The 27,756-nt window shown below is 37.9% G+C and overlaps 1 protein-coding gene across 2 annotated transcripts in view; it reads right to left on the bottom strand.

The window, feature by feature from the left end:
- Nucleotides 1-27,756, bottom strand: part of SLC39A9 (solute carrier family 39 member 9) — a 43,935-nt gene that overhangs the window by 13,979 nt on the left and 2,200 nt on the right. For both annotated transcript variants that reach the window (XM_045822582.1, XM_045822583.1), the window contains exons 2-3: nucleotides 10,566-10,674; nucleotides 5,311-5,508 (exon numbers count right to left, since the gene is read on the bottom strand). In XM_045822582.1, the coding sequence (XP_045678538.1) occupies nucleotides 5,311-5,508; nucleotides 10,566-10,674 (307 nt within the window). The remainder of the gene's footprint in view (nucleotides 1-5,310; nucleotides 5,509-10,565; nucleotides 10,675-27,756) is intronic.

The following is a 27,756-nucleotide window of genomic DNA, read 5'->3' as shown; positions in this document are numbered from 1 at the left end:
GCAGACTGAGCTAGGAGATGCAGACATAAACACACACACATACTCCTTTACACATGTAAGTTTCAGAAATCATGAGTCCAATTACTCCAATTATAATCTAATCCATCCCTACAAGGGTTCTTTCTTGGCTTCCCCAATTCCATACGTGTATGTCCCTTCTTCCACAGTGAGAACACTGTTTCCACCAATAGCAACACATTTTACTCATTTGCTTAATCCTATATCATACCTACAACAGTTTTAGAATGTTTTGCCCATACCATTACAAAAAGCAAAGCATACTAAAGAGTTCACTGCTTATTTATGCTTTGTCCCCAACTCCACCTGAGACTAAAAATATATAAGCAAATACTACGTTCATAAGTTACTTGAGTTAGATTTTAAAAAATACATTGATTTTAAAATTATTGATTTTTTAGAAGACTAAAAATATATAAGCAAGTAAAAAGCAAAACATACTAAAAAGAGTTCATTGATTATTTATGCTTCTTCCCCAACTCCACCTGAGACTAAAAATATATAAGCAAATACTATGGTCATAAGTTACTTGAGTTAGGTTTTTTTTTGTTGCCTTTTTTTTAAGACTTTATTTATTTATTTTTAGAGAGGGAAGGGTGGGAGATAGAGAGAGAGAATATGTGGTTGCTGGGGGTTATGGCCTGCAATCCAGGCATGTACCCTGGCTGGGAATCGAACCTGCGACACTTTGGTTCACAGCCCGCGCTCAATCCACTGAGCTACGCCAGCCAAGGCGAGTTAGGTTTTTTTAAAGTACTGATTATGCTATTGTAGTCCCAATTTTTCCCCCACTGACTCCCTCTGCCTGGTACCCCCATTCCCTCCAGTAATCCCTCCTCCTTAGTTCATGTCCATGGGTCGCGCATGTAAGTTCTTTGGCTTCTCCATTTCCTACACTATTCTTAACATCCCCCTGTCTATTTTGTAGGTACAAATTGTGCTTCTTAATCCCTACATCTTTTCCCCCATTTTCCCCCTTCACCCAGCTGACAACCCTCCAAATGGCCTCCATATCTATGATTTTGTTCCTGTTATGACTGTTTGCTTAGTTTGTTTTTTTACATTGAGTTGTTGATAGTTGTGAATTTGTTGCCATTTTAATGTTTATAGTTTTTATTTTTTTTTCTCAAATAAGTCCCTTTAACATTTCATGTAATAATGGCTTAGTGATGATGAACTCCTTTAGCTTTACCTTGTCAGGGAAGCACTTTATCTGCCCTTCAATTCTAAATGATAGCTTTGCTGGGTAGAGTAATCTAGGTTGTAGGTCCTGGCTTTTCATCAATTTGAATACTTCTTTCCAGCACCTTCTAGTCTATCAGGTTTCTTTTGAGAAACCAGCTGACAGTATTATGGGAACTCCTGTGTAGGTAACTAACTTCTTTTCTCTTGTTGCTTTTAAGATTCTCTCTTTATCTTTCACATTATCTTTGGCATTTTAATTATGAAGTGTCTCAGAGTGGGCCTTTTGCGTCTATCTTGTTTGGGACTTTCTGTGCTTCCTGGGCTGGTGTGTCTATTTCCTTCGCCAAATTAGGGAAGTTTTCTTTCATTATTTTTTCTTTTTTTTTAATGTTCTTTTCTTTTTTAAAAGATTTTATTTATTTATTTTTAGAGACAGGGTAAGGGAGGGAAACATCAATGTGTGGTTGCCTCTCACGTGCCCCACACTGGGGACTTTGCCCGCAACCCAGGCATGCGTCTTGACTAGGAATGGAACCAGTGACCCTCCGGTTCACAGGCCAGTGCTCAATCCACTGAGCCACACCAGCCAAGGCTCTTTCATTATTTTTTCAAATAGATTCTCAATTTCTTGCTCTTTCTATTCTCCTTCTGGCACCACTGTGATGTTACTGTTGGACCTCTTAAAGTTGTCCTAGAGGCTGCTTATACTATCCTCATTTTTTTTGGATTCTTTTTTCTTCCTGTTGTTTTAATTGGCTGTTTTTTGCTTCCTTATGTTCTATATTATTAATTTGATCCTCAGCTTCATCCACTCTACTGTTGTTTCCCTGTAAATTGTTCATTTCAATTAGCAAATCCTTTGTTTCTGACTGTATCTTTTTTACGCTGCTGAGGTCCTCACTAAGTTCCTTGAGCATCCTAATCACCAGTGTTTTGAACTCTACATTTAACAGATTGCCTATCTCCATTTCGTTTTAGCTCTTTTTCTAGAGTTTTGTTCTGTTCTTTCATTTGGGCCATGTTTCTTTGTCTCCTCAATTTGGCAGCCTCCCTGTGTTTGTTTCTGTGTATTAGGTAGGGCTGCTCTGACTCCCTGTCCTAGTGATGTGACCTATTGTAGAAAAGGCACCTGTAGATTGTATGGGGCACAGCCTTAGGTTATTGCCAGGGTGGGTGGGGTAACCCACTTCACAGTTTTGTGACTCTATGTGGGGGGAAGGCTCAGAGAGGAGACAATGCTGCTGCCTGTCTTCTGGAGGTTTGCCTGGGCTTGCCCCATGCGACTGGCACCCTTCCAGCTGTTGCCCTGGTACTGAATCCCAGAGTTGGTGGGTCTGCACACGTTTTAAGTCTGTGCAGGCCCTTTAAGCAGTCTCCTGAAAATCTGGCAGTTTCTTCTGCCTCTCCAACCCCCACTGGTTTTTACAGCCAAAAGTTATGCTTTCTGGCACTGGAACCCTGGACTGTGCAGTCTGGCCTGGGGCTGGGATCACTTGCTCCCAAGGTATCCTCCCGACTTCTATCCATAACACGTGAATGTGGGACCACCCATTCTGCCACCGCTGCCTCTCGCAATACACATCTCCATCCCTCCTACCTGTCTGGATAAACGTGGCTTCTTTAAATCTTTGGTTGTTAGACTTTCATAAAGCTCAATTTTCTGATGGGTCTGGGTGTTATTTGTTTTGAGGTCTAGTTGTAATTTTTTCTGTGGTTGCACGAGCAGGCAAAGAGTGGTACCTATGTTTCCATCTTGACCAGAAGTCTGAGTTAGTTTTTAAAAATCCCCTTCAGTGTGATTGTGTTACTCATTTAAAATACAGTTCATCTGTTTCAGTTAGCTCCCCCATCACTGTTGATTTTATTTTATTTTTGAATAAGGAGAATATTAACATGTTTCCAAAAGTCAAAACTATGTCCAAAAGGCAAGCCCAGGGAAGTGCCATACCATCCTAACACCCCTCTATCAAAGCCCCCACCCAGCCTACCCCACCCCTTATAGGTAACCAACTATGTTTTCCAGCTGATCCATCTGTTCCTTTTTTTGTAAAAATAAACGTATATATTCTTAACTATTCATTCTTTCTCACACAAAATATAGTATAGGATAGAAACAAATTTACATTTTTGCTTTTTCATTCACTTAATATCTCTTGGAAATCTCTCCCTATCAGTTCACAGAAATCTGATTCCTCGTTCTTTTTCATAGTTACACAGAACTCTGTTACATGTACATATCACACTTCATTCAAGCAATCTTGTAACTGGACATTTAAGTGGTTTTATAATGATAAAGAGTGCTGAACTGAATAATCTTGTGCATAAACATTTTCATAATGGAGCCATATTATTGTATTATTGGAATAAATTCCTGACGTGGGATTTTTGGCTAAATATACATGTAGTTTTGTTAAATATTGCCAAATTCCCCCTCACAGGAACTGTACCATTTTGCATTCCCACAGGAATAGATGAGAGTCTGGTTCACCACAGCTTTGCCAATAAAGTGTATAGTCAGGCTTTTGAATTTCTGCCTAACAGGTGAGAAATAGCATCACAGCAGAGTTCTGATCTACAATATTCTTATTTCAAGTGAAAGTGAACAACTTTTCATAAGCTTAAAAAGCTTATGTCTTTTGCCTGCTTTTCTCCAGTTCTTTCTAGGCCAAGGGTTATGAACCTGAGATCCACAGAGGAGAGCACATATAGAGAATGCAGGCATGACTGTGGCCTTAGCTTGGGAAAAAAATACATTTTTATTTTTACTAATCTCTTTTAAATGCTAAAAATTAGCATTTCCTTTCATTACAAATGTAGACAATAAACCACAAATAATATCTGCACCACCTACACTTTTTTGCCTAAACCCAGATAATTTCATATTATCTTACAGTTGTTGTAGATATCTTGACATTATTGTATTCATTCATCACTACTTTAAATTAAGGGCTTATAGAACTGCTGCCACATTGCCTGATCAGTCTTCCTGTCTGTAGATGCTCACGTGACAGAGCCAGGCAACCATCAGGCATCTGTGCATTTAACAGTCATTTAGCTGTCAGACAGTAAAAGTCATGGGATTGCTGCCCACCGGAGACCAAGATATCTGTGCTGCCTTCCAGCACTTCCTGTCTACAAAAATTCTGTCAATGTATTTGAAAAGATGTATCTCTAAAACCCTATGTCTATTATAAGTCTTTCAAACTAATTTCTATTTTGATGGCTTCAAAGTTGTATTACAGATGAAAATCCATTTTTTTTAATACAAACCATATCAAAAATGTTGACCTCACCGAAGATGAATTCAGTGATCTGAAGACAAAAAAAGTTATTACTATAACTGGAGTTAAATTTAGAAAGTCTTAGAGAATTCTAGTTCTCCTTGTCCTTAGATAAGCTACTTGAAAGAACCTTATCTTGCTTTGATAAGCAAGCTACAAATGTGCTTACATATATTTATAAGAAAATATCTTTGTGAATCAGGGTTTTCTACACTAATGGTCATGAAAACAAACCCCCGAATGAAATGGATGTTCAACTTGACACTCACGTTGCCTTGTTAGAGCCCATTTCACATTGCCATGTTCTTAGTCAAGCTAAGCAACAGTAGTAGCTATCATACAAATACCCTGAAAAATAAAACTTAACCTTGCTTATAATTTAAATGTATTATCTAATTATTTAATGCATTAATAAAGAACACATATATTACTAGATCACAAATTTGTATTAGTGCTTTGGTAACTATATTTCAATATAATTGTTCTTCTCTGTTCCCTATGCACTATGTTTTACATGTTTAAAAACATTACTCAAAAAAAATGTCCACAGGCTTTATACTACCTGAGTCCCATGGCACAAAAAGGGTTAAGATTTCTGCCCCAGACTCTTAAGTAAACTTGACAGTTTTAAGATAACGAGGGTAGTACTCAATAAACACTGTGTCTCGTGTCACAACTCACTAGCTCCTGCAACTAAAATGTTCACAGGAACCTGAAGAGTTTTAACCCTAAATCAGGCCTGTGCCACACATTAAAATATTCGATCATTTGTGATTTTCTAAACTGCAAATTTACTGCATGCCCCAAAAGCCTTGGAATCACTTACCATCAGTAGAATGCACATGGGAGCTGCCAATCTGGTCCACCAGCAACATGAAAACAAAGCCCAGTACTAGGGAAACACCAATGCAGGCATGCAGCTGTGTGTGGTCATGGCTGTGCTCGTGCTCATGCGCAACTGGTACTTCTGCTGCTTTGTCTGATGCAATCACATTCTGTGTTTCACTCCCTTGGTGGTGTTTCCCTAGAGCAAAATGAACCATAAAGAGAAAAAATGTTTTCCTCTTAAAACTTTTTCATTTAGAAGCTTCCATTCTTTGGTGTTTCAAGCTCTACTCACTTCACTGCAATATCATCCATTTCCTATATTATAATCCAACTAATCATAAACTCTTTCAAGTTAAAGTTCATAATGAAAAAATTCCCACGTGTCTTCTGCTTTTGGCATGCAGACCTTTTAATTGCCTATTCTCTCAAAACCTAGGAAATGGAAGCAAATCACCAAGCAAGCAATTATAATCCCAAGGAATATTATCCCCAAATCCTCACTTTTGGCTAAGAAATTCATGCCCATCTCATCAGAAACCACAGTAAATTTTGCTCTGATGAAAACAGGTGAATGAAGAGAAGTAACAAAAGTAATCACAATCAAATTCATCTAGTTTTATACCTAGGTTGATATTAAAACTGCAGATAAAGAGCAAATTGAATATAACACTTTTAGCTTTAAAAAATATCAGGGGGAAATCACTAACTAGAAACCAAAAGGGGAAAGCAGTTTAAAAGAGGCATAACCTGCAGTCTAAATTCAGTTCTAGAATTATCATGATTATCCGGAGATTCTGAATTATAGTAAATAATACCTAGCCAAGAAATACTACTAGTTTATATTCACATATTTGACACTCAAAACATAAATGCTTCAAGGCCAGAATCCTTATACATTTTTTTTAAGTTTAAATGTAGAGCAAAATGACAGAGAAAAGCCATAAGCTGGTAAGTGTACCTCTCTTGCAGAAAGTGGGAAATTACTACTGAATCATTCCACATAACAACAGTCTCAATGATTATCTATGAATACATCACATTTATATTTAGGTCTTTGACCCAAAAGCCTGCTTTCCTAAACATGTTCTGAGGAATTATGGGGGTTTCAACTTTTAGCTCCACAGTTAACAATTACTGCAGTACTCAATAAACTATGTTTTTAAAATCTGTTTCTATAGAAAGATAGTTTTCTCACATGAATGCTGATAACTAATTCCAGTGGTTTTAGAGCTATAATTACAGAATATGTGAGAGATGCCTTTTTACATTAATTAGTATTTAATAGTGCTTATTAAAGTATCAGAGCACTTAGTTAACATGGTATACTGAGCTCTGAAAAAAAATCTGTTAATTATCATAATTACAAGGTCCATGGAAGAACTAAGCCATAAGCTGTTGTAACAAGTAAACAAACTCCTTTATTCAAATTTAGAGAAAAGCTGGTTTTATCTACAAATAAGGAAAGAGAAGGAAAAGGTGAGGGGAGAAAAAGATAAAGCAGTAGAAACTATAACGACTGTAACTAAACTCATCAGTATGAAGAGAGGTATGGAAAATTTGGAGACAGCTTAGTTTAAGTAAGCTAGTATCATGGTTAAGCTACCTAAAAATATTTACTTTTTATAAAGAATGATGGAGATTTCCAGTGGTGGCCAAATGGATTAAATCCAGTATAGTCTCAATCATGTACTAATTAAGATCAAAACTCTGTTCAAAAAACATCTGCAGTAACTACCTGAGGACTATAAAAAACTAAACAACATCAAGAAGAGAGAGATCAGCAAAAGCTTCAAAAGGACCAAAGGACCAGGAAAAGGGGCTACTGAGAGGTACCAGTGTACAGGGAAGTTCCCACTCCCTTTTCCCTTCCCTCCTTTTTTCTTTCCCAGCCTAACTTGAAAGCAGCCCCAATGGCAGAATGAGTGGCACTAACGCAGGAATTAAAACCCCAAGAAAAATCCCATCTTTCTGGCCACAGTAACTAGGAAAATGCTCTCAATTATCTGAAAAGTATGGAGGGAAATTCAGTTATTCTGTTCACTTTGCTCTAAAAGCAGCCCAGGTTACATGCAACTATGCAATGACAGCACAGGCAGTTAAAACTCCTAGAGAAACTTCTGGGTCCCTTAGGAGCCAGAGAGCATGAGAGAAATACTGGAAAGAGCTGGGGGTGCTGTCCCCCTAACCCTGTGTATAAATGACACAAGTCTGAGACTCACCCCCGAAATCTGCAGGGACATGACATACCCAAAGCAGCACTGCAAAGGCTTTGAAAATTGAACTAAAATTGGAAACATCACCCAAAAAAGGCAACACTGAACTGGCAGTCTGAACCCAACCAGGGTAACTGCCTGCTGAAATGAAAGAAAGAAACATTTTCCAGAGGATTTTAAAAGGACCCAGAATTTCAAATTCTTATATTTAAAATGTCCAGAATACAACTCAAAATTACTTGACATACAAAGAAAAAGAAAAATATAACCAATTACCAAGGGAAAAGATAACCAACCCAACCCCAATACAACTCAGACACTAGAATACACACAAGACTTAAAACTATGTTCTCTGAGGTAAGCACACTTCAAATGAATGGGTGTTATCAGCAAAGAAACAAAGTATAAAAAGGAACCAAGTAGAAATTTTAGAATTTATCTGAAACAGTAAATTCACTGAATGGCCCAGCAGCAGAAAGGAGAAAAGAGGAGAGGGTCAGTCAGCTTAGCTACCAGGGCAGAGTTGAACAGGACCAACAGGGATCACACGGCTCCCAAAGTCCAAAATATTTACCATCTGACTCTTCACAGAAACAGTCGGTCAACCCCTAGTCTAAACACGTCAATTAGAAGACAGAGATTGTCACATTAGATTTAAAAAACATGATCCAACTATATGCTATTTATAAGAAATTCACTTGAAATATAACAAATGACATAGATTAACAGTGAAAAGATGCAAGAAGATATACCATGTAAATACTGATCAAAAGAAAGCTGGAGTGGCTATATCAATATCATATAAAGTGGACTTGAGAACAAGGTCAATTCATCAATAAGACAGTAAACCTAAATGTGTAGGCACCTAGCCAAAGAGGTTCAATATGCATAAAGCAAAAACTAATAGAACTGAAAGAAGAAACAGACAAATTCACAATCATCCTTGGAGACTTCAATACTCCTATCTCAGTAATTAATAGAACAATTAGAAAATCAGCAAGGATATAGAAGACCAATATTATCACACAACTTGACCTAACTGAAATTTATAGAACACTCTACCAAATAACAACAGAATACATGCTCTTTGTAGTGTGCATGAACATTCAATAAGACAAACCATTATTCTGGACCATTAAAAAAAGCACTTACAAATTTGTAACTATTCAAATCATACTAAGTATGTTCTCTGACCATAAATAATAAAAATCTTTAAAGATTTTATTTATTTATGTATTTATTTATTTATTTATTTTTAGACAGAGGGGGAGGGAGAAAAAAGGGAGAGAAACATCAATGTGTGGCTGCCTCGAAGCACCCCCCACCAGGGAGCTGGCCTGCAACCTAGGCATGTGCTGGGAATCAAACTGGTGACCCTTTGGTTCACAGGCCAGCATTCAATCCACTGAGCCACACCAGCCAGAACCATAAATAATAAAATTAAACTAGAAATCAGTACAGAAAGAATCTTGGGAAAGGATTGGAAATTAAATAACACCTCTAAATAAGACATAAGCCAAAGAAGAATTTGGAAGGAAAATTAGAAATATTTTGAACTGAATAAAGATAAAACTATGACATATCAAAATTCCTGGGATGTAATTAAAGCAGTGGTTGGAGGGAAATTTATAGCATTAACTGTTTATATTAAAAAAGAAGAAAGATCTCAAATCAATAAGCTTCTACCTAAAGAAATTTGAAAAAGAAGAGCAAATAAAGCCTAAGGCAAGCAAAAAGAATTATAAAGAACAGAAATCAATAAAATAGAAAGCAGAAAAATCAACAGAAAAACAACAACAATGAAATCAAATATTGTTCTTAAAAAAAAAAAAAAAAGACTGAAAAACCTCTAGCCAGAATGACCGAGTTAAAACGAGAGAAGACAAATTATCAGCATCAGGAATAAAAAAGAAGAAATTATTATAAACATGAAAATGATAATAAGAGATTACTATGAACAATCTTATGCCCATAAATTCTTCACCTCAGAAGAAATGAATCAACTCCTTGAAAGACATAAACTTCCAAAGTACACTCATGAAGAAACAGAGAACTTGAATAGTCTTATATCTATTAAAGAAATGGAATTCATAGCTAAAAATCTTCCAACATAGAAAACTCCAGGCCCAGATGATTTCACTGGTAAACTACAGCAAACATTTAAGGAAGAAATATTTAACCTCTTCCAGAATATAGAAGAGGAGGAAATACTTCCCAATCCTAAGAAACCCAGCATTATTCTGATAACAAAAACCATATAAAAACCTGGTAAGAAAGGAAAACCACAGGCCAATATTCCTCATGAACAGACACAAAACTCAACAAAATATTAGCAAACTGAATCTGGCAATATATAAAAAGGATAATACATAACAGCCAAGGGTGAGGTGGAGAGGGTGGTATATACAAGTTAGTTCGACATTTGAAAATCACTCCATTTCACCACATTAACAGACTAAAAAAAAGCATTTGACAACATCCATTTAAGATTAAGAAAAAAACCCAAACCTCTCAGCAAAGTAAAAATAGAAAAAACTTTCCTTAACCTGAAAAGGGATCTATAAAAAATTTATACCTGCCCTGGCTGGTGTGGCTCAGTGGATTAAGTGCCGGCTGCGAACCAAAGGGTTGCCAGTTCGATTCCCAAACAGCGCACATGTCTGGTTTGTAGCCCGGTCCCCAGTAGGGGGTACACTAGAGGCAACCACACATTGATGTTTCACTCTCCCTCTTTCTCCCTCCCTTCCCCTCTCTCTCTCCCTTCCCCTCTCTCTCTAGAAATAAATAAAATCTTTTTTTAAAAAAAGGTCAGTCATATTCTGAAAGACTTAAATTCATACATTATTGCAAATAAATCTTTAAGTGGTACTCATGAATTGGGATATTCAATGTCAAAGATTTGAAAAGATATATTTTAAGAACTCTTCTTAGGGAAGACTCCACGGCAAACTTGAACTGAATTCAGAAAAAAATATCATTAAGCTCCTTTCAACCCTCCATGTCAATGACACGTCTCAAAGAAGGCCCTTCTCGCTCTCACCCTCAAGAATATCTTCGTAAAGTGCGTGTACTCCTTCAGGCACGATGACCGCCAGTGCAGTTCCACAGAGAAGGCCAGCACCCAAAACTGTCACCAGCTTTAGTCGTTCCTGGAAAGAAAATACAAGAAACCGTTGAAAAGACTGGAAACCGTTCAATGAATAGAAAAAAGTTCTGAAGTATCTAATCGAGACTGTAAGCTGCTCATTTGTGAGACCAAAATTTACAAAGGCCAGTGAAAATGAGAAAAGAGTCAGCTTCCTGAATAATTAATGCCAGTTAAAACATGAAGATCACATTTTAAACTTGATTGATTGATTAATTGATTTTTAGAGAGAGGATAAGAGAGGGAGAAAGAGGGGGAGAGAAACATCAATGTGTGGTTGCCTTTTGTGCACTCCCTACTGGGGACCTGGCCTACAACCCAGGCATGTGTCTGGACTGCAAATCGAACCCGCAACCTTTTAGTTCACAGGCCGGCACTCAATCCACTGAGCTACACCAGCCAGGGCTGAAGATGATATTTTAAAATTTGAAAGCTTGGCAGTGTTGTAGGAAAACCTGTATGCTACCCATAATAGGGAGAAATAAGCACACTTGCCTAACACTGGAAGGAATGTGAATTGCTGTAATCTATTTGAACCACAATTTGGCAATTCAGATTTAACATCTCAAAAACATGAATTCTTTTATTCAACTACTTCACTTTTAGAAATTCACCCTAAAGAAGAAAGAACTATACAAAGATGACCACTGCACTTGTTAAGAGTGCAAACCCAAAAATAACCTAAATGTCCAAGAGAGGAGATTGACTAAATATATTATAATACTTCATCACAGTACCACAACACCCAGCCATTAAAATTATGATATAGGTCTACTTATGGCTATAGAAATTCATAATGTATTGCTATGAGGAAAAAGCAGGTGGCAGACAACATGGTTTTTGACTTTTGATAATATCATATTTTTAACAAAAAGTATACATGTAGAAGTATAAATTAAATGTTAACAAATTTCTTACTTTATAATTTATACACATAACATACAATACTTTATAACAATTTATAAAACATTTATAATTTATCTAAAATGAACATGTATTACTCATATAACAAAAAATTGTGCTTAGTTCAATATTAAAGTGTTCTATGGGTTTTTTAAACCACTTACTGAGGTATGGTAGACATAAAAAAAGCTGTAGATATTTAATGAATACAACTTGATGTGTTTGCCATAAACAGTTTTAAGCCAATTTAATCCCAATTTTTTTTTTAACCCAGATTTCTTTGAGAGCTGCCTCCTGACACACAAAATAAAAAGGATTATGTTTCAAAACTTCCTGAAGTAGTGGTATACCCTCTATGGCTTCCTGGAGTCTTTGCAGTGTAAAAAATGATCTAAAAAACTGTAAGGGGCAATTATGTATGTTCCTCATGAAAAAGTTTCAATAATTTAATGGTATGTCATGTACTTTACTTTTCTATTTACTTTCCTTTATGAGGTTAGCAAAATACAAGTGGCTGTATTAGCTCTGATGTACTAATGAACTTGTGTCTATAAGGCTAGGGAAAGGAATGTATGTGTATCTCTAGAGGAAAATGAGTTCTTAGCTGAAAGTCTGGTTGAAATGTTACCTCCTCCTTGTTTGGGAAAGAGGAAGTGATCTATAGCTCATTGTGTCTCCCATTTGGGAAGAAGGGATCCATAGGTCATTTTCATTGTGTCTCTATTGAAAACAAGGGAACTACAGTTGCTTACCAGCACCAACACCTGCCATATAGCAAGTGGAGAATTCCCACAACCTGAGCACATAGGCCAGGTCAGCCCTTCAAACATCTAGGATGGTCATTATTAGCAACGTATACATTGAGAAGATTCTAAATGTATCCAGTGGCTGGGGCACTGGCTTGGGAGATACAACTGATTCCATGTCCAACTTAGTTAACAATTCAGTACCTCAACTTTTCTTCTGTAAAATAAGAGTATTTCCACATGTTTTGTGAAGATTTAGGAGGAAACAGAATAAAGTGATTAAAGCATTTCAGAAAAATGACACCAAACAAATGGTGTTACTATTTTAATATTTAATACTGAGCTATTCTAAGAGTCTTTGTCTTCTCCGTGTTACTAAACTCACCAGTGTTGCTAATCACAGCATTCATTTGAGACAAACTGTCAGAGCATGAACAATACAAGATGGAAAACCAGTTTCACTTGGTGCAGACTGATAGGGTAATTAATTCATCTTTTCATCATTCTCTCTAATCAATGAAACTATGAATAAAATACTTTTGCAATCTTGGGTTGGCAAAATTGTGTAGTGAGAACACAAAAACACAAAATTCAACATCAGAATTTAAAATATTTGCTGATCCATTAAAAAATGAACAGACAAGCTACATACTGCAAGAAAATGTCAGCAATACATACAATCCGTGGTGGATGCTGTGGAAACACTGTCCCCATCAGCCCCCTTCAGGTCAGAGACACTGCTCCCCCGGCTGCTGGGAGTGTCGCCTACCACTGGCTCACAGATGAATCCCTCTGAGGGACAGACCTTGGGCCAAAGGGAAGTACCTCCCCGTCCCAGGGCAGTCCATGTCCACTGACTAGTCCACTTGATTATCTGGAGGGAGGACAAAGCCCGCCCCTTTGCCTTCATTCTGGATATCTCTGAAGGGCCTTGCTGTGGGGTGTGCTGAGGCTGCTACTGCCACTGAATTACAGTTCAATTTCCCCATCTGCTTAATCCAGCTCATTCTTTCACACTCCTTACTCCCAAGAGCACTCCCCAGTTAACTTTCTTCAAGCAAATCTCCTTGTCAGAGTATTTTCCTGGCAACCCAGCCTAAAATACAGAGGTAGGGCTTGTGTTTGAAATACAAAGAATTTCTACACTCAGTAAGAGAGAGAAATAAAAAATAAGGAAAACAGAACAAAAGATATATGAATGGCCTATAAGCCCAGGAAAAGGTGCTCAACATCATTTAGTCATAAGGAAAATGCAAATTTAAACTACAATGAGACACCTCTTCATACCTACAAGAATGGCTAAAATTATAAGACTGACAACACTAAATGATGGCAAGGATACAAAGCAACTGGCTTTTCATCCAATGCTGGTGGAAACATAAAATAGTACAACCAACTGGTAATCTTTTATAAGTTAAACCAGCAACTCCACTTTTGAGTATTTACCAAGAGAAATGAAGATGTATGTACACAATGTTTATAGAAGCTTTATCTGGAACAAATGTCCATCAACAGAATGTATAAATGAATTGTGGTTAGCTTATACAATGTAATTCTACTCAGGAACCAAAAGGAACAAGTTACTGACTCATGGACATGGACAATACTGTGGTGATTGCAGTGGGGAGAGGAGTAAAAGGGGATAAATGGTAATGGAAAAAATACAAGAAAAACAAACACAGTGGATCTCTAAAAAAGATAAACTTTTTGAGATAATTTTTTATTATAAATGGTTGTAAGAAGTAATAGAGATATCCCTGTATCATTCTATAGTAATTGTTATTAAATTAAATTTGCTTATAGTTTCACACTTTAATTTAAAAAAAGTCAAATGTCCTTTCTTTTAAAAAATGATGACAACAGTTTTTATTTTTAGCATCCGTATTTGGCAAACTTAAAAACAGGCAACGTTGTATCAATCTCCCTAATTTCAAAAATATTACTGGCCTGTGAAACCCAAAAGCCTGGAAAACCATGATCTACAGTGCAGGCACGAGCTCTGTTATAATACCATAACAAACTTCAGGAACAGTAAGTATAGGAATTTGTAGGAAGTGATCATGAAGATAAACCTGAGTGAATCATCTAGCTTTGTAATATTTCTTTGGAGGAAAGGCAATATGAGCTAAAATTACTGTATTACATTTTCAGCTTATTCCGAAATTAAGTAAAGCACATTTATTTACCAAATGAAATTAAACATCCACTGAACATATGTCCCTGTACTGCTTTCCCCAAATTTTAAGTTACATGAAGGCAGAGATTTTTGTTTTTAATTTATTGCTGAATCTGTTTATAGAACAGTATCTGGCACATAACAGATTCTCCCTAAATATTTATTGAAAGAGTAAATTCAGTGTTGAGTGTCATAGAAGACACTAGGCCCCACTTCATTGGCCCTAATATCGACAAATATATGAATATAATGGAACTTCCTTAGAATATTTGTGCTGGGAAATAGGATTAAACATGTTCCTTACAAGTGTAACCTTATCAAGAATTTTCAGTGGTTAACTGATTTGGAATTTATGCTTTGACTTAAGGGGTGTTCAAGTACTTATAATAAAGAACTATAGGATTCCATCGTAGTAAATGTGAGGCAATGTTGTCATTTGTCTCATTAATACAAACACCCGAAATAGCATCTAATTTTTGCCAAGAAGTGTTCAGTCACTGTTTCAATCTTCAGTAAAGTGATATAAAACTTTCATCCTACATAATTTTTTATTTTAATCATATTTTATTGATTTTGCTATTACAGTTGTCCTGATTTTTCCCCCTTTGTCCACCCCCATGCAGCACCCCCCATTCCCTCAGGCAATCCCCCCACTATTGTCTTTGTCCATGGATCATGTGTATAAGCTCTTTGGCTACTCCATTTCCTACACTGTATTTTATATCCCCGTGGCTATTCTGTAACTACCTATTTGCAGTTCTTAATCTCCTCACCTCTTCACCCATTCTCCCCCTCCCCCCTCCCATCTGGCAACCTTCTGGTAACTAACTTCTTTTCTCTTGCTTTTAAGAGTCTGTCTTTATCTTTAACCTTTGGTCTTTTAATACTGATGTGTCTTCGAGTGGGCCTCTTTGCATCCATTTTGTTTGGGACTCTGTGCTTCTTGGACTTGTATGTCTATTTCCTTCACCAGATTAGAGAAGTTTTCTTTCATTATTTTTTCAGATAGATTTCCAGTTTCTTGCTCTTTCCCTTCTCCTTCTGGCACCCCTATGAGGTGAAGGTTGGACCTCTTGAAGTTGTCCTGGAGGCTGTTTATACTATCCTCATTTTTTTAATTCTTTTTTTTTCTTGTTGTTCTGTGTGGTTGTTTTTTGCTTCCTTATGTTTCAAATCATTGATTTGATTCTTGGCTTCATTCACTCTACTGTTGTTTTGCTGTAAATTGTTCTTTATTTCAATTAGTGTATCCTTCATTTCTGACTGGGTCTTTTTTATGCTGCTGAGGTTCTCACTAAGTTCCTTGAGCATCCTCATAACCAGTGTTTTGAACTCTGCAGTTTATGGATGCTCCATAAGCATCTATCAGGTAGATGCTTATCTTCATTTCATTTAGCTCTTTTTCTGGAGTTTAGGTCTGTTCTTTCATTTGGGCCATGTTCCTTGTTTCCTTGTTTTGGCAGCCTCCCTGTGTTTGTTTCTATGTATTAGGTAAAGCAGCTTTGGCTCCATGTCTTGGTAGTGTGGCCCAATATAGGAAGTATCTTATAGGGTCCAGTGGCACAGCCTCCTCTATCACCCAAGCTGGGTATTTGAGGCACGCCCTTCATGTGGGCTCAGTATACCCTCCTCTTGTAGTTGAGCCTTGGTTGCTGTTGGCAAAATCAATAGAGAGCTTTACCCAGGCCAGTGACCTGCAAGGACAGGCTGTGACCACTTACACCACCTCTGCCCTCCATGGAAGGTCAGGTGTTCAGGGGCAGGGTGGTGGTGCTCTGCTGTGGTCTGCAGCTGTCTACTGGGTGTGCTGGCCCTAGGGTTTCCCTGGTGGTGCAGGCCAAGGTCAGCCCCCACCTGTGTTTTGCCCAGGGTACACTGAGCTATAAAGCCACCTGAGATGACTGCAACTGGAGCTGGGCTTGGAGATTCCCAAGTGAAGCCAAGCTGTGACTCTAACCTGGCTGCTGCTAGGGCTCACTGAAGACGGCTGTTCCTTGTTTGGTAAGATTTAGGAGCTCAGACCAGCCATTCATATGGAAAAGCAGTTTGGGTGGGCCTGTAAATTGGGTGGGGTAGAGCCTCTGTGGATCTCCAAGGTGGGTCACACAGTGTTAGCTAGGTTAATGGAGTCTCAGATATGGCACAAGCCTACAGGCTCTGTGTGGGGAGGGCTCAGCAAAGGGACAGTGAGCTCTGCTCATCCCAATGCCAGATACTTTAGTCTCTCCCTGTACACCAATGTTGCCCTTCAGGCTGTCACACCATGCTGGAGCTCAGAGGGAGCTAGTCTGAGTAGGTGAGTCCGTGTGTGGGTTCCCCAGAGTAACTGCTTGGTGCTCCAGCAGCCTCCTCCACCAACTCAATCCCCACTGGTTTTCACAGCCTGAAGTTGTGGGGACTTACCTTTCTGACACTAGAACCCTGGGCTGGAGGGCCTGCTATGGGTCTGGATTCTTCACTCCCAAGATATCCCTCCCTAATTTTTATCCACCTGAGTGTGGGGTCAGGCTGTTCCACATCCGTGCCCCTCCTACCAGTCTGGAGGGATGTGGTTCCTTCAATTCTGCAGTTGTCAGACTTCCATTTAACTTCATTTTATAGTTGTCACACTTCCATTCAACTTGATTTCTGACCTTCCTGAGTGATGGCTGTTCTATATTTTAGCTGTAATTTTGATGTGGCTGTGCGAAGAGGCAAATCATGTCTGCCTACATTGCCATCTTGACCACCTACGTTGCTCAATTCTACATAACTTTTATTAGCTTGGTAAATGTCTACTAACCTCAGAGTGATCAGTACTATAGAAACAACATTTTTCATGAAAAGAACAACCAGTATTTAAAGAAGTAAGCATCATTGCCATGAGATGTCATTTCAGGTTTTATTTTTTAAATTTCTTAACTACCTAAATCATTTTAGATGCCATCACACTTATTTCAAGCACTACAGACGTGGCTCCATGTTATTTGTATACTGTAGTCTTTCACACAGCTTCATAACTTGGGATTCAATCTCAAAATTATGTGCATGTCACAGTTAAAATGCTGGCAGTTTCTCTCCTTTGCTTATGGTAAATCACTAAAAGGGTGCATTGGAAGGAAGAACTACAAACTGCAAGTATAGTTCAAGATGAAAAATGAGTTCCCAAAGCAATCATTTCTGTCAGAGAAATAAAATATTTGCTCAAGAGAGACATGAACCGTGCAATGCATTGGTTTTATGCCATCTCATTTTACCATTTCACAGCTGTAGTTTGACTGAGCCAAAGGACTGACCAGACGTATTATTTTAAACAACAGCATGTACTCAGTGCCATTAACTATCAGTGCAAAGCTTTCAAGTCAGTTTAATTTTCTTGGCAGACACCAAGATAGTTAAATGGTTTTTCTTTCCTTGCTCATAAAAAGAGTCAATAAATTGCTTGGTTACCTTAAATATAAGCCAATAATTTTTAAAGCTTTTAATATTGAAAAGTTTATTTCAACACCCCTTGTACTGTGCCCATTTTCATACTGAAATCATCAACTGTAATTTCCTAAAAAATTAGAGATGCACCTCTTCCAAGCTCTAGACACTGAACAGATGAAATGTACAGGGTACAGAGCACCTCTTGTTCAAGCAGCAAAGGCTTTCTCCATATTCTTAAAAAACAACCCTGTTCAAGGAAATATTTTCTAATGTCAATTTAACTACTACATTATCTGCTAAATGTCAGTAACAACAGGTACTGAAGAAAACTCAAATATGAACTTTGTTATTCAAGCCCTTACACCTGAGACAAGATGCCAAAAAGCTTCCTATGTCTGGGTAGCAGCTATGTGACCCTGAGCAAGTTCGGTGTCTTCCTCTATAAGAAGGAACTGAGATGATGACTACTATTACTACTATTACCATGTAGGAGTAGGGCATGAGCACACTTAGCACAGAGTAACTGCCATTACTGCTTATCTTTAACAGCATCCGTTGTGTGTAGGGGAAAGCTTCTGAGCCCCTCCTCCAACAGAACAAAACAAAACCCAGATCCTTAAGTTCAAGCGAACAATGCTACATGATACTTGCCATTTTGTCAGCATCATATAGGCTTTCCCTTCCTAATTCATTTGACATAGAAGATATAACAAGCAATACTTTATTAATGCCACTTCTTCCAATCTTGGAAAACAAAACTAATTCCTTTTTCTTTTTCTATCAGTCCTTTTTAAATATAAAAGAACTAAACAAAAATGGAAATCCTGTAAGACTGTTCAATGTGACTACAAAAACAAACAAAAACCCATTGGGAAAGGACATGGGAAAACACTGGTAATAAATACTGTTATTAATTTATAAGATGTTTAATTTAGCCTTGGCTGGTGTAGCTCAGTGATGGACTGGGAACCAGAGGGTTGCCGGTTTGATTCCCAGTCAGGGCACATGCCTGGGTTGCAGGCCAGGTCCCCAGTAGAGGGCATATGAGAGGCAACCACACAAAGATGTTTCTCTCCCTCTCTTTCTCCTTCCCTTCCCCTCTCTCAAATAAAATAAAATAAAATTAAAATTAAAATTAAATAAAATCTTTTTAAAAAGATGTTTAATTAAACTGAAAAATTAAAATAATAAATAATACTTTTTTCTCTATCAAATTAACAAGTGAAGTTTTAAAAATTAACAATGATAATACTCCATGTTTGTGAGACTACAGTCTCATTTGCATTTTTTGGAAATAAATGTGTTTTATAAAAACTGGTAATACAAATTGAGAGTATTCTTAAGACCATTTATGCTCTTTGATCCTGTCACTCTACTCCTGCAGAAATAATCTGAAATATGTTCCTAACCTCAGACACAAAAATACTCTTTCAACACTATTATGAGCCCTAGCTGCTGTGGCTCAGTGGATTGAGCGTTAGACTATGAAGCCAAGGGCTGCTGGTTTGATTCCCAGTCAGGGAGTATGCCTGGGTTACAAGCCAGGCCCCCAGTGGGGGGCCATGTGCACCACATTGATGTTTCTCTCCCTCTCTTTCTTCCTCCCTTCCCCTTTCTAAAATAAAAAATAAAATATTTTTTAAAAACCACTATTATGAAAACAAATTACATGCATAATAGGAATTTCAGTACATAAAATAACAGAATGTAATGAAGGTATTAAAAATGCCTAGAATACATTTATAATAATAATGGAAACGCTTATGCTATGCTACCAAGTAAACGAAGGGAAAATGTAAAATTATACATCTACCACGTAACCAACCATGTTAAAAATGCAAACAAACAGAAATAAAAAGAATGGAAAGAAAATAAAAATGTTACTAGTAATTCTCATTGGATACTGGGATAGATTTTTTTTTTAATCCTCACCTGAGGATTAAAAAAAGATACTTTTTTTCCATTATTTTGAGAGAGAGAGAAACATTGATGGGAGAGAGAAACACTGATTGGTCACCTTCTCATATACGCCCTGACCCAGGATTGAACCCACAATCTGGGTATGTGCCCTGACCAAAATCGAACCTGCAACCTTTTGGTCTACAGGACAACACTCTAACCAGCTGAGCCACACAGGCCAGGGCTAGAAGACAATTTTATTTTCATTTTATACATTATCACATTTTCTTAATTTTCTACAAAGAGCCTCTACTATATAATCAGGCTCTAAAAAAAAAGGATGATTATTTCATTAGAGCCACTACTAATGGCTTTGAATTTAGTAAACTTTGAAACTCAATTTCCTCATCCGTAAAGAGAAGAATTCTTCCCTTCCAAGGTTACTGTTAAGAGCTACATAGAACTTAACACCTTAGTTGACACAGTAGCTGCTATTATTATTATTATCATCAATCATTGTAGTGTGATTGGACTAAAGAGCAAAATGTCCTTAATGTAAAGAGATGTTTTCCCCTTTATTAAATGGTTCTAAAGAACTGCACTTTGAGGTTTTTGTACTAATTTGAAATGTTTTTTAGTCTCCCCCTTTCTGTCACACTGTGACACACGTCCTCTGTTTGTTCCCCCGTCCATTCTAGTTTACTGTTTCTAAAACAAGTTTGCAAAGAGCTTAGAAATCACACAGGCTAGCGCAGAGGTTCTACACTGGAGGTCACAGACATGGGTTGTCTGGCCCATGCAGTGAGGTAATAATATCTGAGTTAGTAGCCAAATGTCAAATTCAGAAGATTTCACATAAAAATCTCTATTTCCAACTTCTGAAAAGTAGGAAGACTTGGCAACACCAGGGATGGTGTCACCAACTGCCACATGCTCTTCAGCTGACCACAGTTCTCACTACTACCGAATGCTCCCAGGCACTGACACTGATGGTCAGCCACCCTGTGTCTTGATTAAACTTTAACTACTTTATCTTACTCCAGGCCTGATTCACTGTTCAGCCTCATAAACTTCAACTGTTTTATCTTATTCCAGGCCTGATTCACTGTTCAGCCTCAGTAATTATTTGATTTTATAACCCATTACCTAGTAGGGACCAATCAAGAAAGAGAAATCAAAAAGTAATTTGAACAGGGAAGTTTAATGTAAAGAATAACCACAGCAGGGGAATAAATGAGAAATTAGCTAATAAGAGAGAATTCTAAGGTATGTAAGAGTAGCAAATAAAGGGACCAGTGACTACCATAGGGCCCAGAGAGAGTGCTCAAAGAAGAGGTCCCAGCAGGGTTGAGATACAAACCTACAGAGGGCATGGCTGGGCTCAGTGAACTGGAGTAAAGGTTCTGGCACCAACTCTGACGTGTGTGTATGTGTATGAGGGATATGCTTCCCCACACCAAGCAATGCTGGGACACCAGCTGGCCGTCCTACAATTCAACTGAATTCTAACACTGTCTACCTAGAGACAGCATCAGATCCCACAGGGTAAGAGCTCAGACTTACAAGGCTGCCCAAGTCCACCCACTTCAGAGGTCAGCCAGAAGCCCTTGCTACCTGGACTTCTGACTGGCTGGCTATACATTTGAGGTTCCAACAACCCCCTCTCCTTGGGTTCAATTAATCTACTAAGAACTCAGAGAAACATTTTACCTACTAAATTACCAGTTCATCATTAAAAGATATAACTCAGGGACACCCACATGATAGAGATGCACTGGTCAAGGGATAGGGAAAGGGTGCAGAATTTCCATGCACTCCCCCCAAAGTGTGAAACTCCTCAAGACCTCTATGTATGTGTTCACCAACCTGAAAGCTCTCTAAACTCCATTTAAAAAAAATTATTTATTTTTAGAAAGAGGGGAAGGGAGTGAGAAATAGAGGGAGAGAAACAAAGGGAGTTTCACATACTCCCTCCCCACCCCACCAGGGACCTGAACTGCAACCCAGGCATGTGCCCTGACTGGGAATCGAACAAGCAACCCTTTGCTTCGCAGGCCGGCGTTCAACCCATTGAGCTATACCAGCCAGGGCATGAACCCCATTTTTAAATCGAGGCTTCATTACATAGGCAAGACTGATTAAGTCATCAGACATTGGCAACTGAGTCAACCTCCAGCCCCTCTTGCCTCCCCAGTGGGACTAAAGTTTCAATCCTCCAACCAGCCCCCATCCTAAGGTTATCTAGTAATAACCTAAAATAAGTCACCTCATTCACATCACAAAAGTCACTCTAACTATAAAGAAATATATATTTGGCCTTCATCCCTGATTTTGGCCTGGAACATCTAAGACCATTGGAATTTCCTAAGTGATGAGAGGTGCTACCAATATCCGTCTCCTTCACCCCTATCATAGTAACTCACATTTATGAAGTACTTACTGTGTCAAGCATGTTCTACTACAATCTATTAACTCAGCCCTACGAGGTAGGTACTTGTAATATCCCCACTTTACAACAGAGGCGCAGGAAGCTCAGACAATTGGCTCAGGCTCACGTGGCCAGCACATGGCAGAGTCATATTCTCAGCCTAGGTGGTCTAGCTTCAGAATCTTTACTCAGGGGCACTATGCTAAGCTGCTTCTCTATAAAACCCATTTCACTGTTTCATTTTTTGCTTTTAGCCCTGTCTTCTTTCCTCAATTTGCCTTTGGCAAATGACTAAATAAGTAATGAAAAGAACATATAACAAGGTACAGAAGCTATAGTAAAATTTTTTGCTTAATAGAAAGTTGACCTCCAGGTAAATATAGGGATTTAATAAGTAGTTTGATGTAATTATCTAGTAGTTAACCCCAAAACCCTATCACTTAAAAATCCATGTAATTGGGGTAGAAGAATTTCAATTTCCAGACCAACTGACACCTATTTCTGTTTTATTTCAATAGTTAGACATTGAATATTAGTATTCAAGGAGAATTGAGATTTTTAAAGTTCCATCATAGGTTTTAAAGAATACATATATATACTTATATTTAGCATTAGTACTTGTTTCCTAGAATTCCAAAATAAACTATAGAGGATCTTAAACCTTATCATTCAATAATATCTCAACTAAATTCTCCAGTTAAAGGAAAGGTTAAGACTGTCACATACAGAAGCATTCTAAATCCATTTCAGGTTTTCTTCCCTCAAAAAAGTATGTTAATTCTTAAATAGCACAATTGAGAAATGGCTAAACTATGAAAATAGAAACTGTGAAATTTATCTTGGATAGTTCAAAACAGGAACCACTTCAGATTCCAATTTGGTAGGTGTTCATTTATAAGACATCTAAAGACAAAGTTCCTTCTCATAGGTTTCGAAGGTATTTGAAGACTGTTTACCTCTGTAATATCCATGCTGTTATATTGACTAAGCACAAGGCATGAGAGGTACTGTGAAAGGTAAAATGTTAGTGAGTCCCTACAGTGGGATGCCATGTGGCTAAGGCTCAGCAGCAGAGCTGAGTTCCTCTGCAAAAGGGCTCTGTGGCCTAGCTCCCAGGTTCCCCAATACCCATAATCGTGTGCCAAGGCCCATGAGGGGTCATTGCCAACATTTCCACCTATCTACAAGCAAGAGCATGGCAGACACCCTCCAGCGGCTCACTGGTGCCACCTAAGACAACTACCAGCACCGCCACCTGGGCTCCACTTCCAGTAACAGCTCCTGTGGAAGTGCCAAGTTCCCTGGGAACGCCGTTGCCCACCACCCTAGTTGCCCCGAGGCTGACCTGGGTCCCTGTGGGCATGCTTCTTTTTCAGGAAGTCGACCCTCCCTCCGGTTCATGGCTACAGTACTGGAGTCCCTAGGGTACTTGGAATCTCCCCAGGCCTCCAGCAGCATGATCACCTGTGACCTGGCTCTGGAAGTCGCAAGGAAGGAGTATGGCAGCCAGACCAGCAAAGCCAACACCAGGCCCCCATCCTGATGGCCACCACCAGCCGCTAGACCTGCAGAGCGCTAGACTCTTTTGAATGCCTTTCACTCCCCTCCTCTACCCCCTTCCCCTCCTGACCCACCCCATAGACTAGACAGGCTGCAGCAAGCAGAAGCAGCTGGGTTCTTTTATATCAGGATAGCAAAACACCAAAAAAAATAAGTTGAGGGAGCCCCCTCTCTACTACCCATGAGCCCTCATGGTACTCAGCAAACGTGTGCCTTGCACCAAGTGGAAATTACATGACAAGCAGCCAGAAAAAAAAAAAAAATCCTAAATTGGGGAGTTTAAAGGGTACATTATCAGTGGTGTTAAGAAGTTCCTAATATGGGAAGCTGAAGGTGCCTATTTAGATCCATTTCATTCCTTTTTACACAGTTTTCATTAAGGAAAAAAAAAATCATCTAGTGGTCAAGTGCTTTGGACTGGTAATCAAACGAACTTAGTTTCAAATCCATCTCTACCAGCATTTGTGACCTCTCCAAGCCTAAGCATGCTGATTTGTAAATTGAGGTTTAACAGCATCTATCTCAGTCGCATCCTGAAGCTTAAATACGATGATGCAAATCAGTGCCTGGTACACAGAAGGAGCTCAATAAGCAATGTGCACATAACTTTCAATGATGCTTATCCATATAATATCCTAGAGAAAAGTTTTTCAGGAAAATAATATTGAATCAGATAGCACTGATATTTCATTTGCTCCAAATTTAGTTTTAGCAAGCAAAGATAATTAGGAGGCAATAACCTTGTAAGAAAATAACCTGAAAAAAGGCAAAGTTAAGGAGTGCTTTCCAGATACAGGTAAATTACAGAGAATACAAACTTTAAAATATTAGAATTTAGAAATGAAATTCCTAACAGATGTAAAAAAAAAAAGTAAAATCTATTGTATAACCCTAAAAGAATAAAAGGTAAATATACCAGACAATGTGAAAGTCTTTACAAGTGCAACTTTCCCGAATCTATTTCAAAAAGAACCAATTGCCAGGAAAAAAGTATACTGAACAAATTTGTTCTTTACAAAAAAACCTTTCATTTGGTGGCAACTCAAAGCCCTAATGATATTTATTATAAATGAGTCAGTTATAATTAGACAACGGACAAAACTTCTACACAAACAACAAAACGCAGCTTCAAATAAGAATAAGTATAAGGGATAAAAGAAAGTTAAATATTAAAGAAAGTACTATAACGCAGGGAGAATAAAGGAAAAGCCCTGGCCTCTCCAAATGGAACATTCATGAATAGGAATGCCAACTCCCAAACAAGACCCTTCCAGATTCCAAATTGCTGAGGAGTTCCCATATTAAAGAGAAGTGGTGGTGGTAAGGGGTTACCCACTATTATAAGTCTGTTCCAAAAAAAAGTAGTTTAAAAATTATAACTTACGCCCTGCCTGGCGTAGCTCAGTGGATTGAGCGCAGGCTGCAAACCAAAGTGTCGTAGGTTCAATTCCCAGTCAGGGTACATGCCTGGGTTGCAGGCCATGACCCCCAGCAACCACACATTGATGTTTCTCTCTCTCCCTCTCTCTATCTCCCTCCATTCTCTCTCTAAAAATAAATAAATAAAATCTTTTAAAAAATTGTAACTTACAACAAAGTGATAAAAATTAAAACCTCAAAAGTCTTCATAATCAGTACTGAGAATAATCCTCAATGTTTTAAAAAATCCTTATTGTGTTCTAAATACGGTGTTAAGCCCCATGCTTATACTATTTCATTATAACCTCACAACAGTCTTATTAAGATCATTTAACAGAACAAAGTTGGATGTTAAATAGCTTGCTCAGTAGTGACACTGGTTTTGAACTATATATACTACCTCTCTCAAACAGTACCTTTTGAAATTAGTGCATTACTAATCATCTTAAATTCTTTATTAAAGAATAGCACCACTTTCATCTGCATACCTATGGATTCATACCGTTTTAACCCATGAAAAATGTGGCTTTATAATCCAAACTAGTCTACAACAAGAAAAGTACGAAAGTTAAAGAAAGCCTTCGAACAATTTATAGCAATATGATCATTATAATTAAGGGAGTAACTGCCTCTTCCACTTAGTAACACTACATTTGGGCCTGTATTTTGTATGTTTTCCCCCACTTCACTATCTTAGTGTTTCATTTTTACAAATATATTGGGTCTTCAATGGAATGGCAGTTAAAACAAAAGCTGTCATTTACCAGACAGTTAGAGGAACACTGCCCTAGAGCTCCAATGCAATCGCAGTTCGCACTCCATTACCAGCTCTGTGACGAAAGAGACATGCTCAGGTAAACTACAACCCTCAGAGAGTACAGCCGAAATCCCACTCTGGCTGTCATTTATATCTTAACTTCATTCATCAATCAGATCACCTGCTAAATTGGGTTTTTACCAGGTAATGTTAAGTTGTACCTTCTCAACCTACACATATTTCCATTTAAAGCCGAAGAAAACTGCTTATTAACAATTGAATCAAAAAACATAAGACAGTGCTAAGCTAGTGAGTCCAACTCCCTTAGCAGATAGGACCTCATCTGCATAGAGCATGTTTTGGTCTCCTTTACAAGTTTAATTTTCCTCCTTCCCATATGCTCAGGAAGAGAGCATCTTGTTCATCGGTTACTTAAAAATGCGGGAGAGTCAGAGATTTTTTTTTTCCTTTGTTTTACAAATCATTTGGGCATGAAGGTACAGTCACCAGGCCAAAGGCAAGGAAGAGAAGTTACAAAAGCATCAAGAAAGTTGGTTTAGGGGCAAGGAATGTTGGAGAAAGTGACAGAGGAATCAATGTCATGTAAACTTCTCAATGGTCAGATATGGCAGGTAGACATCACTGCTACAGTAATTTCAGACTACCTGATTTTAACTCATTTCTAAATATCAATCCTACCATGATTAATGGTTTTATTGATCTTTTATTCCTGCTGAGACACTCTGAAGAAAAAAGTATTGAGTGACAAAGCAGCAGCTAGATTAAGAACATAAATAAAAAGCATATTGTTTCATGTAAATGAAAGTGAACTGTATAACAAATTAGGTTTATTGATCTTCCTATTTATGAAAACACTAGTCCCTAAGAAAAGCTAGGAATGGGGGGAGTTATTTTCTAAGGGTAGAAGTTGTGCTTCCCAGCCCCCATGATGAAGTTTATTTTTACAAATTTATCATCTCACTATTTTCACAATACTTTGGTCGATAATAATAATATAATTTGCCTCGAAAAAGTGCTCAACTACAAGACAGAAACACCAGTTAAATTCTAAAATGCCTTTAATTTATTTATAACATTCATTTTATTCTAACAGTTCAAAATGCATTGTTCCTGCTTTAATAATAAACAGATATTACAAATGCCGATTTATAGCATTTTAAGAACCACAGTTGGAAAAGACTACACGACTATCAATTTAGAATGACAGAACATACAGATTACTTTTATTAATGACCTACTTAATTACATCACTTGTGTACACATTTCCTTTCAGTGAAAAAGAAAATAGCATGTATCTGCTTATTGCAAAATAAGCAGATAGTTAGTTACCCAAGATAGAGAAAATACTGAAATTGGAAAAGTCCTAAGCATTCTATAGAAATAATAAGTTTCATCAGTTTATTTGAATTATAATTCTTGATGTCACCTCAATACATTTTTAAATATACGAACCAACTTAAGCTCATAAATATCAGCCCCATTAATGTCAATTCAATTCTAATGTAATTATAAGAAAATATGATTTATGTGAGAGGAAAGACAGCAGGCTCACAAAGTACTGGGCAGGCAGGTAGCTAAAAATGAGTTCAGTAGGCTTCACAGCCAAGGGTACAGAGACAATCTACTGCTACTCAGCTCCAGACAAAAGAAAAATACAATAAAATTAAACACTCCACTAATATAACTAAGTCTGCCAACTAAATTTGGTACATAGGCTACCAGTTTGCTACCTCTGCCACAATAGACAATGGCTACAAACTGCTCTGAGA

The sequence above is a fragment of the Phyllostomus hastatus genome, unplaced genomic scaffold (genome assembly GCF_019186645.2).
Source record: "Phyllostomus hastatus isolate PE091 unplaced genomic scaffold, TTU_PhHast_1.1 phas_scaffold_501, whole genome shotgun sequence".
Classification (NCBI taxonomy): domain Eukaryota; kingdom Metazoa; phylum Chordata; class Mammalia; order Chiroptera; family Phyllostomidae; genus Phyllostomus; species Phyllostomus hastatus.
This window is presented reverse-complemented; position numbering and strand designations above follow the sequence as displayed.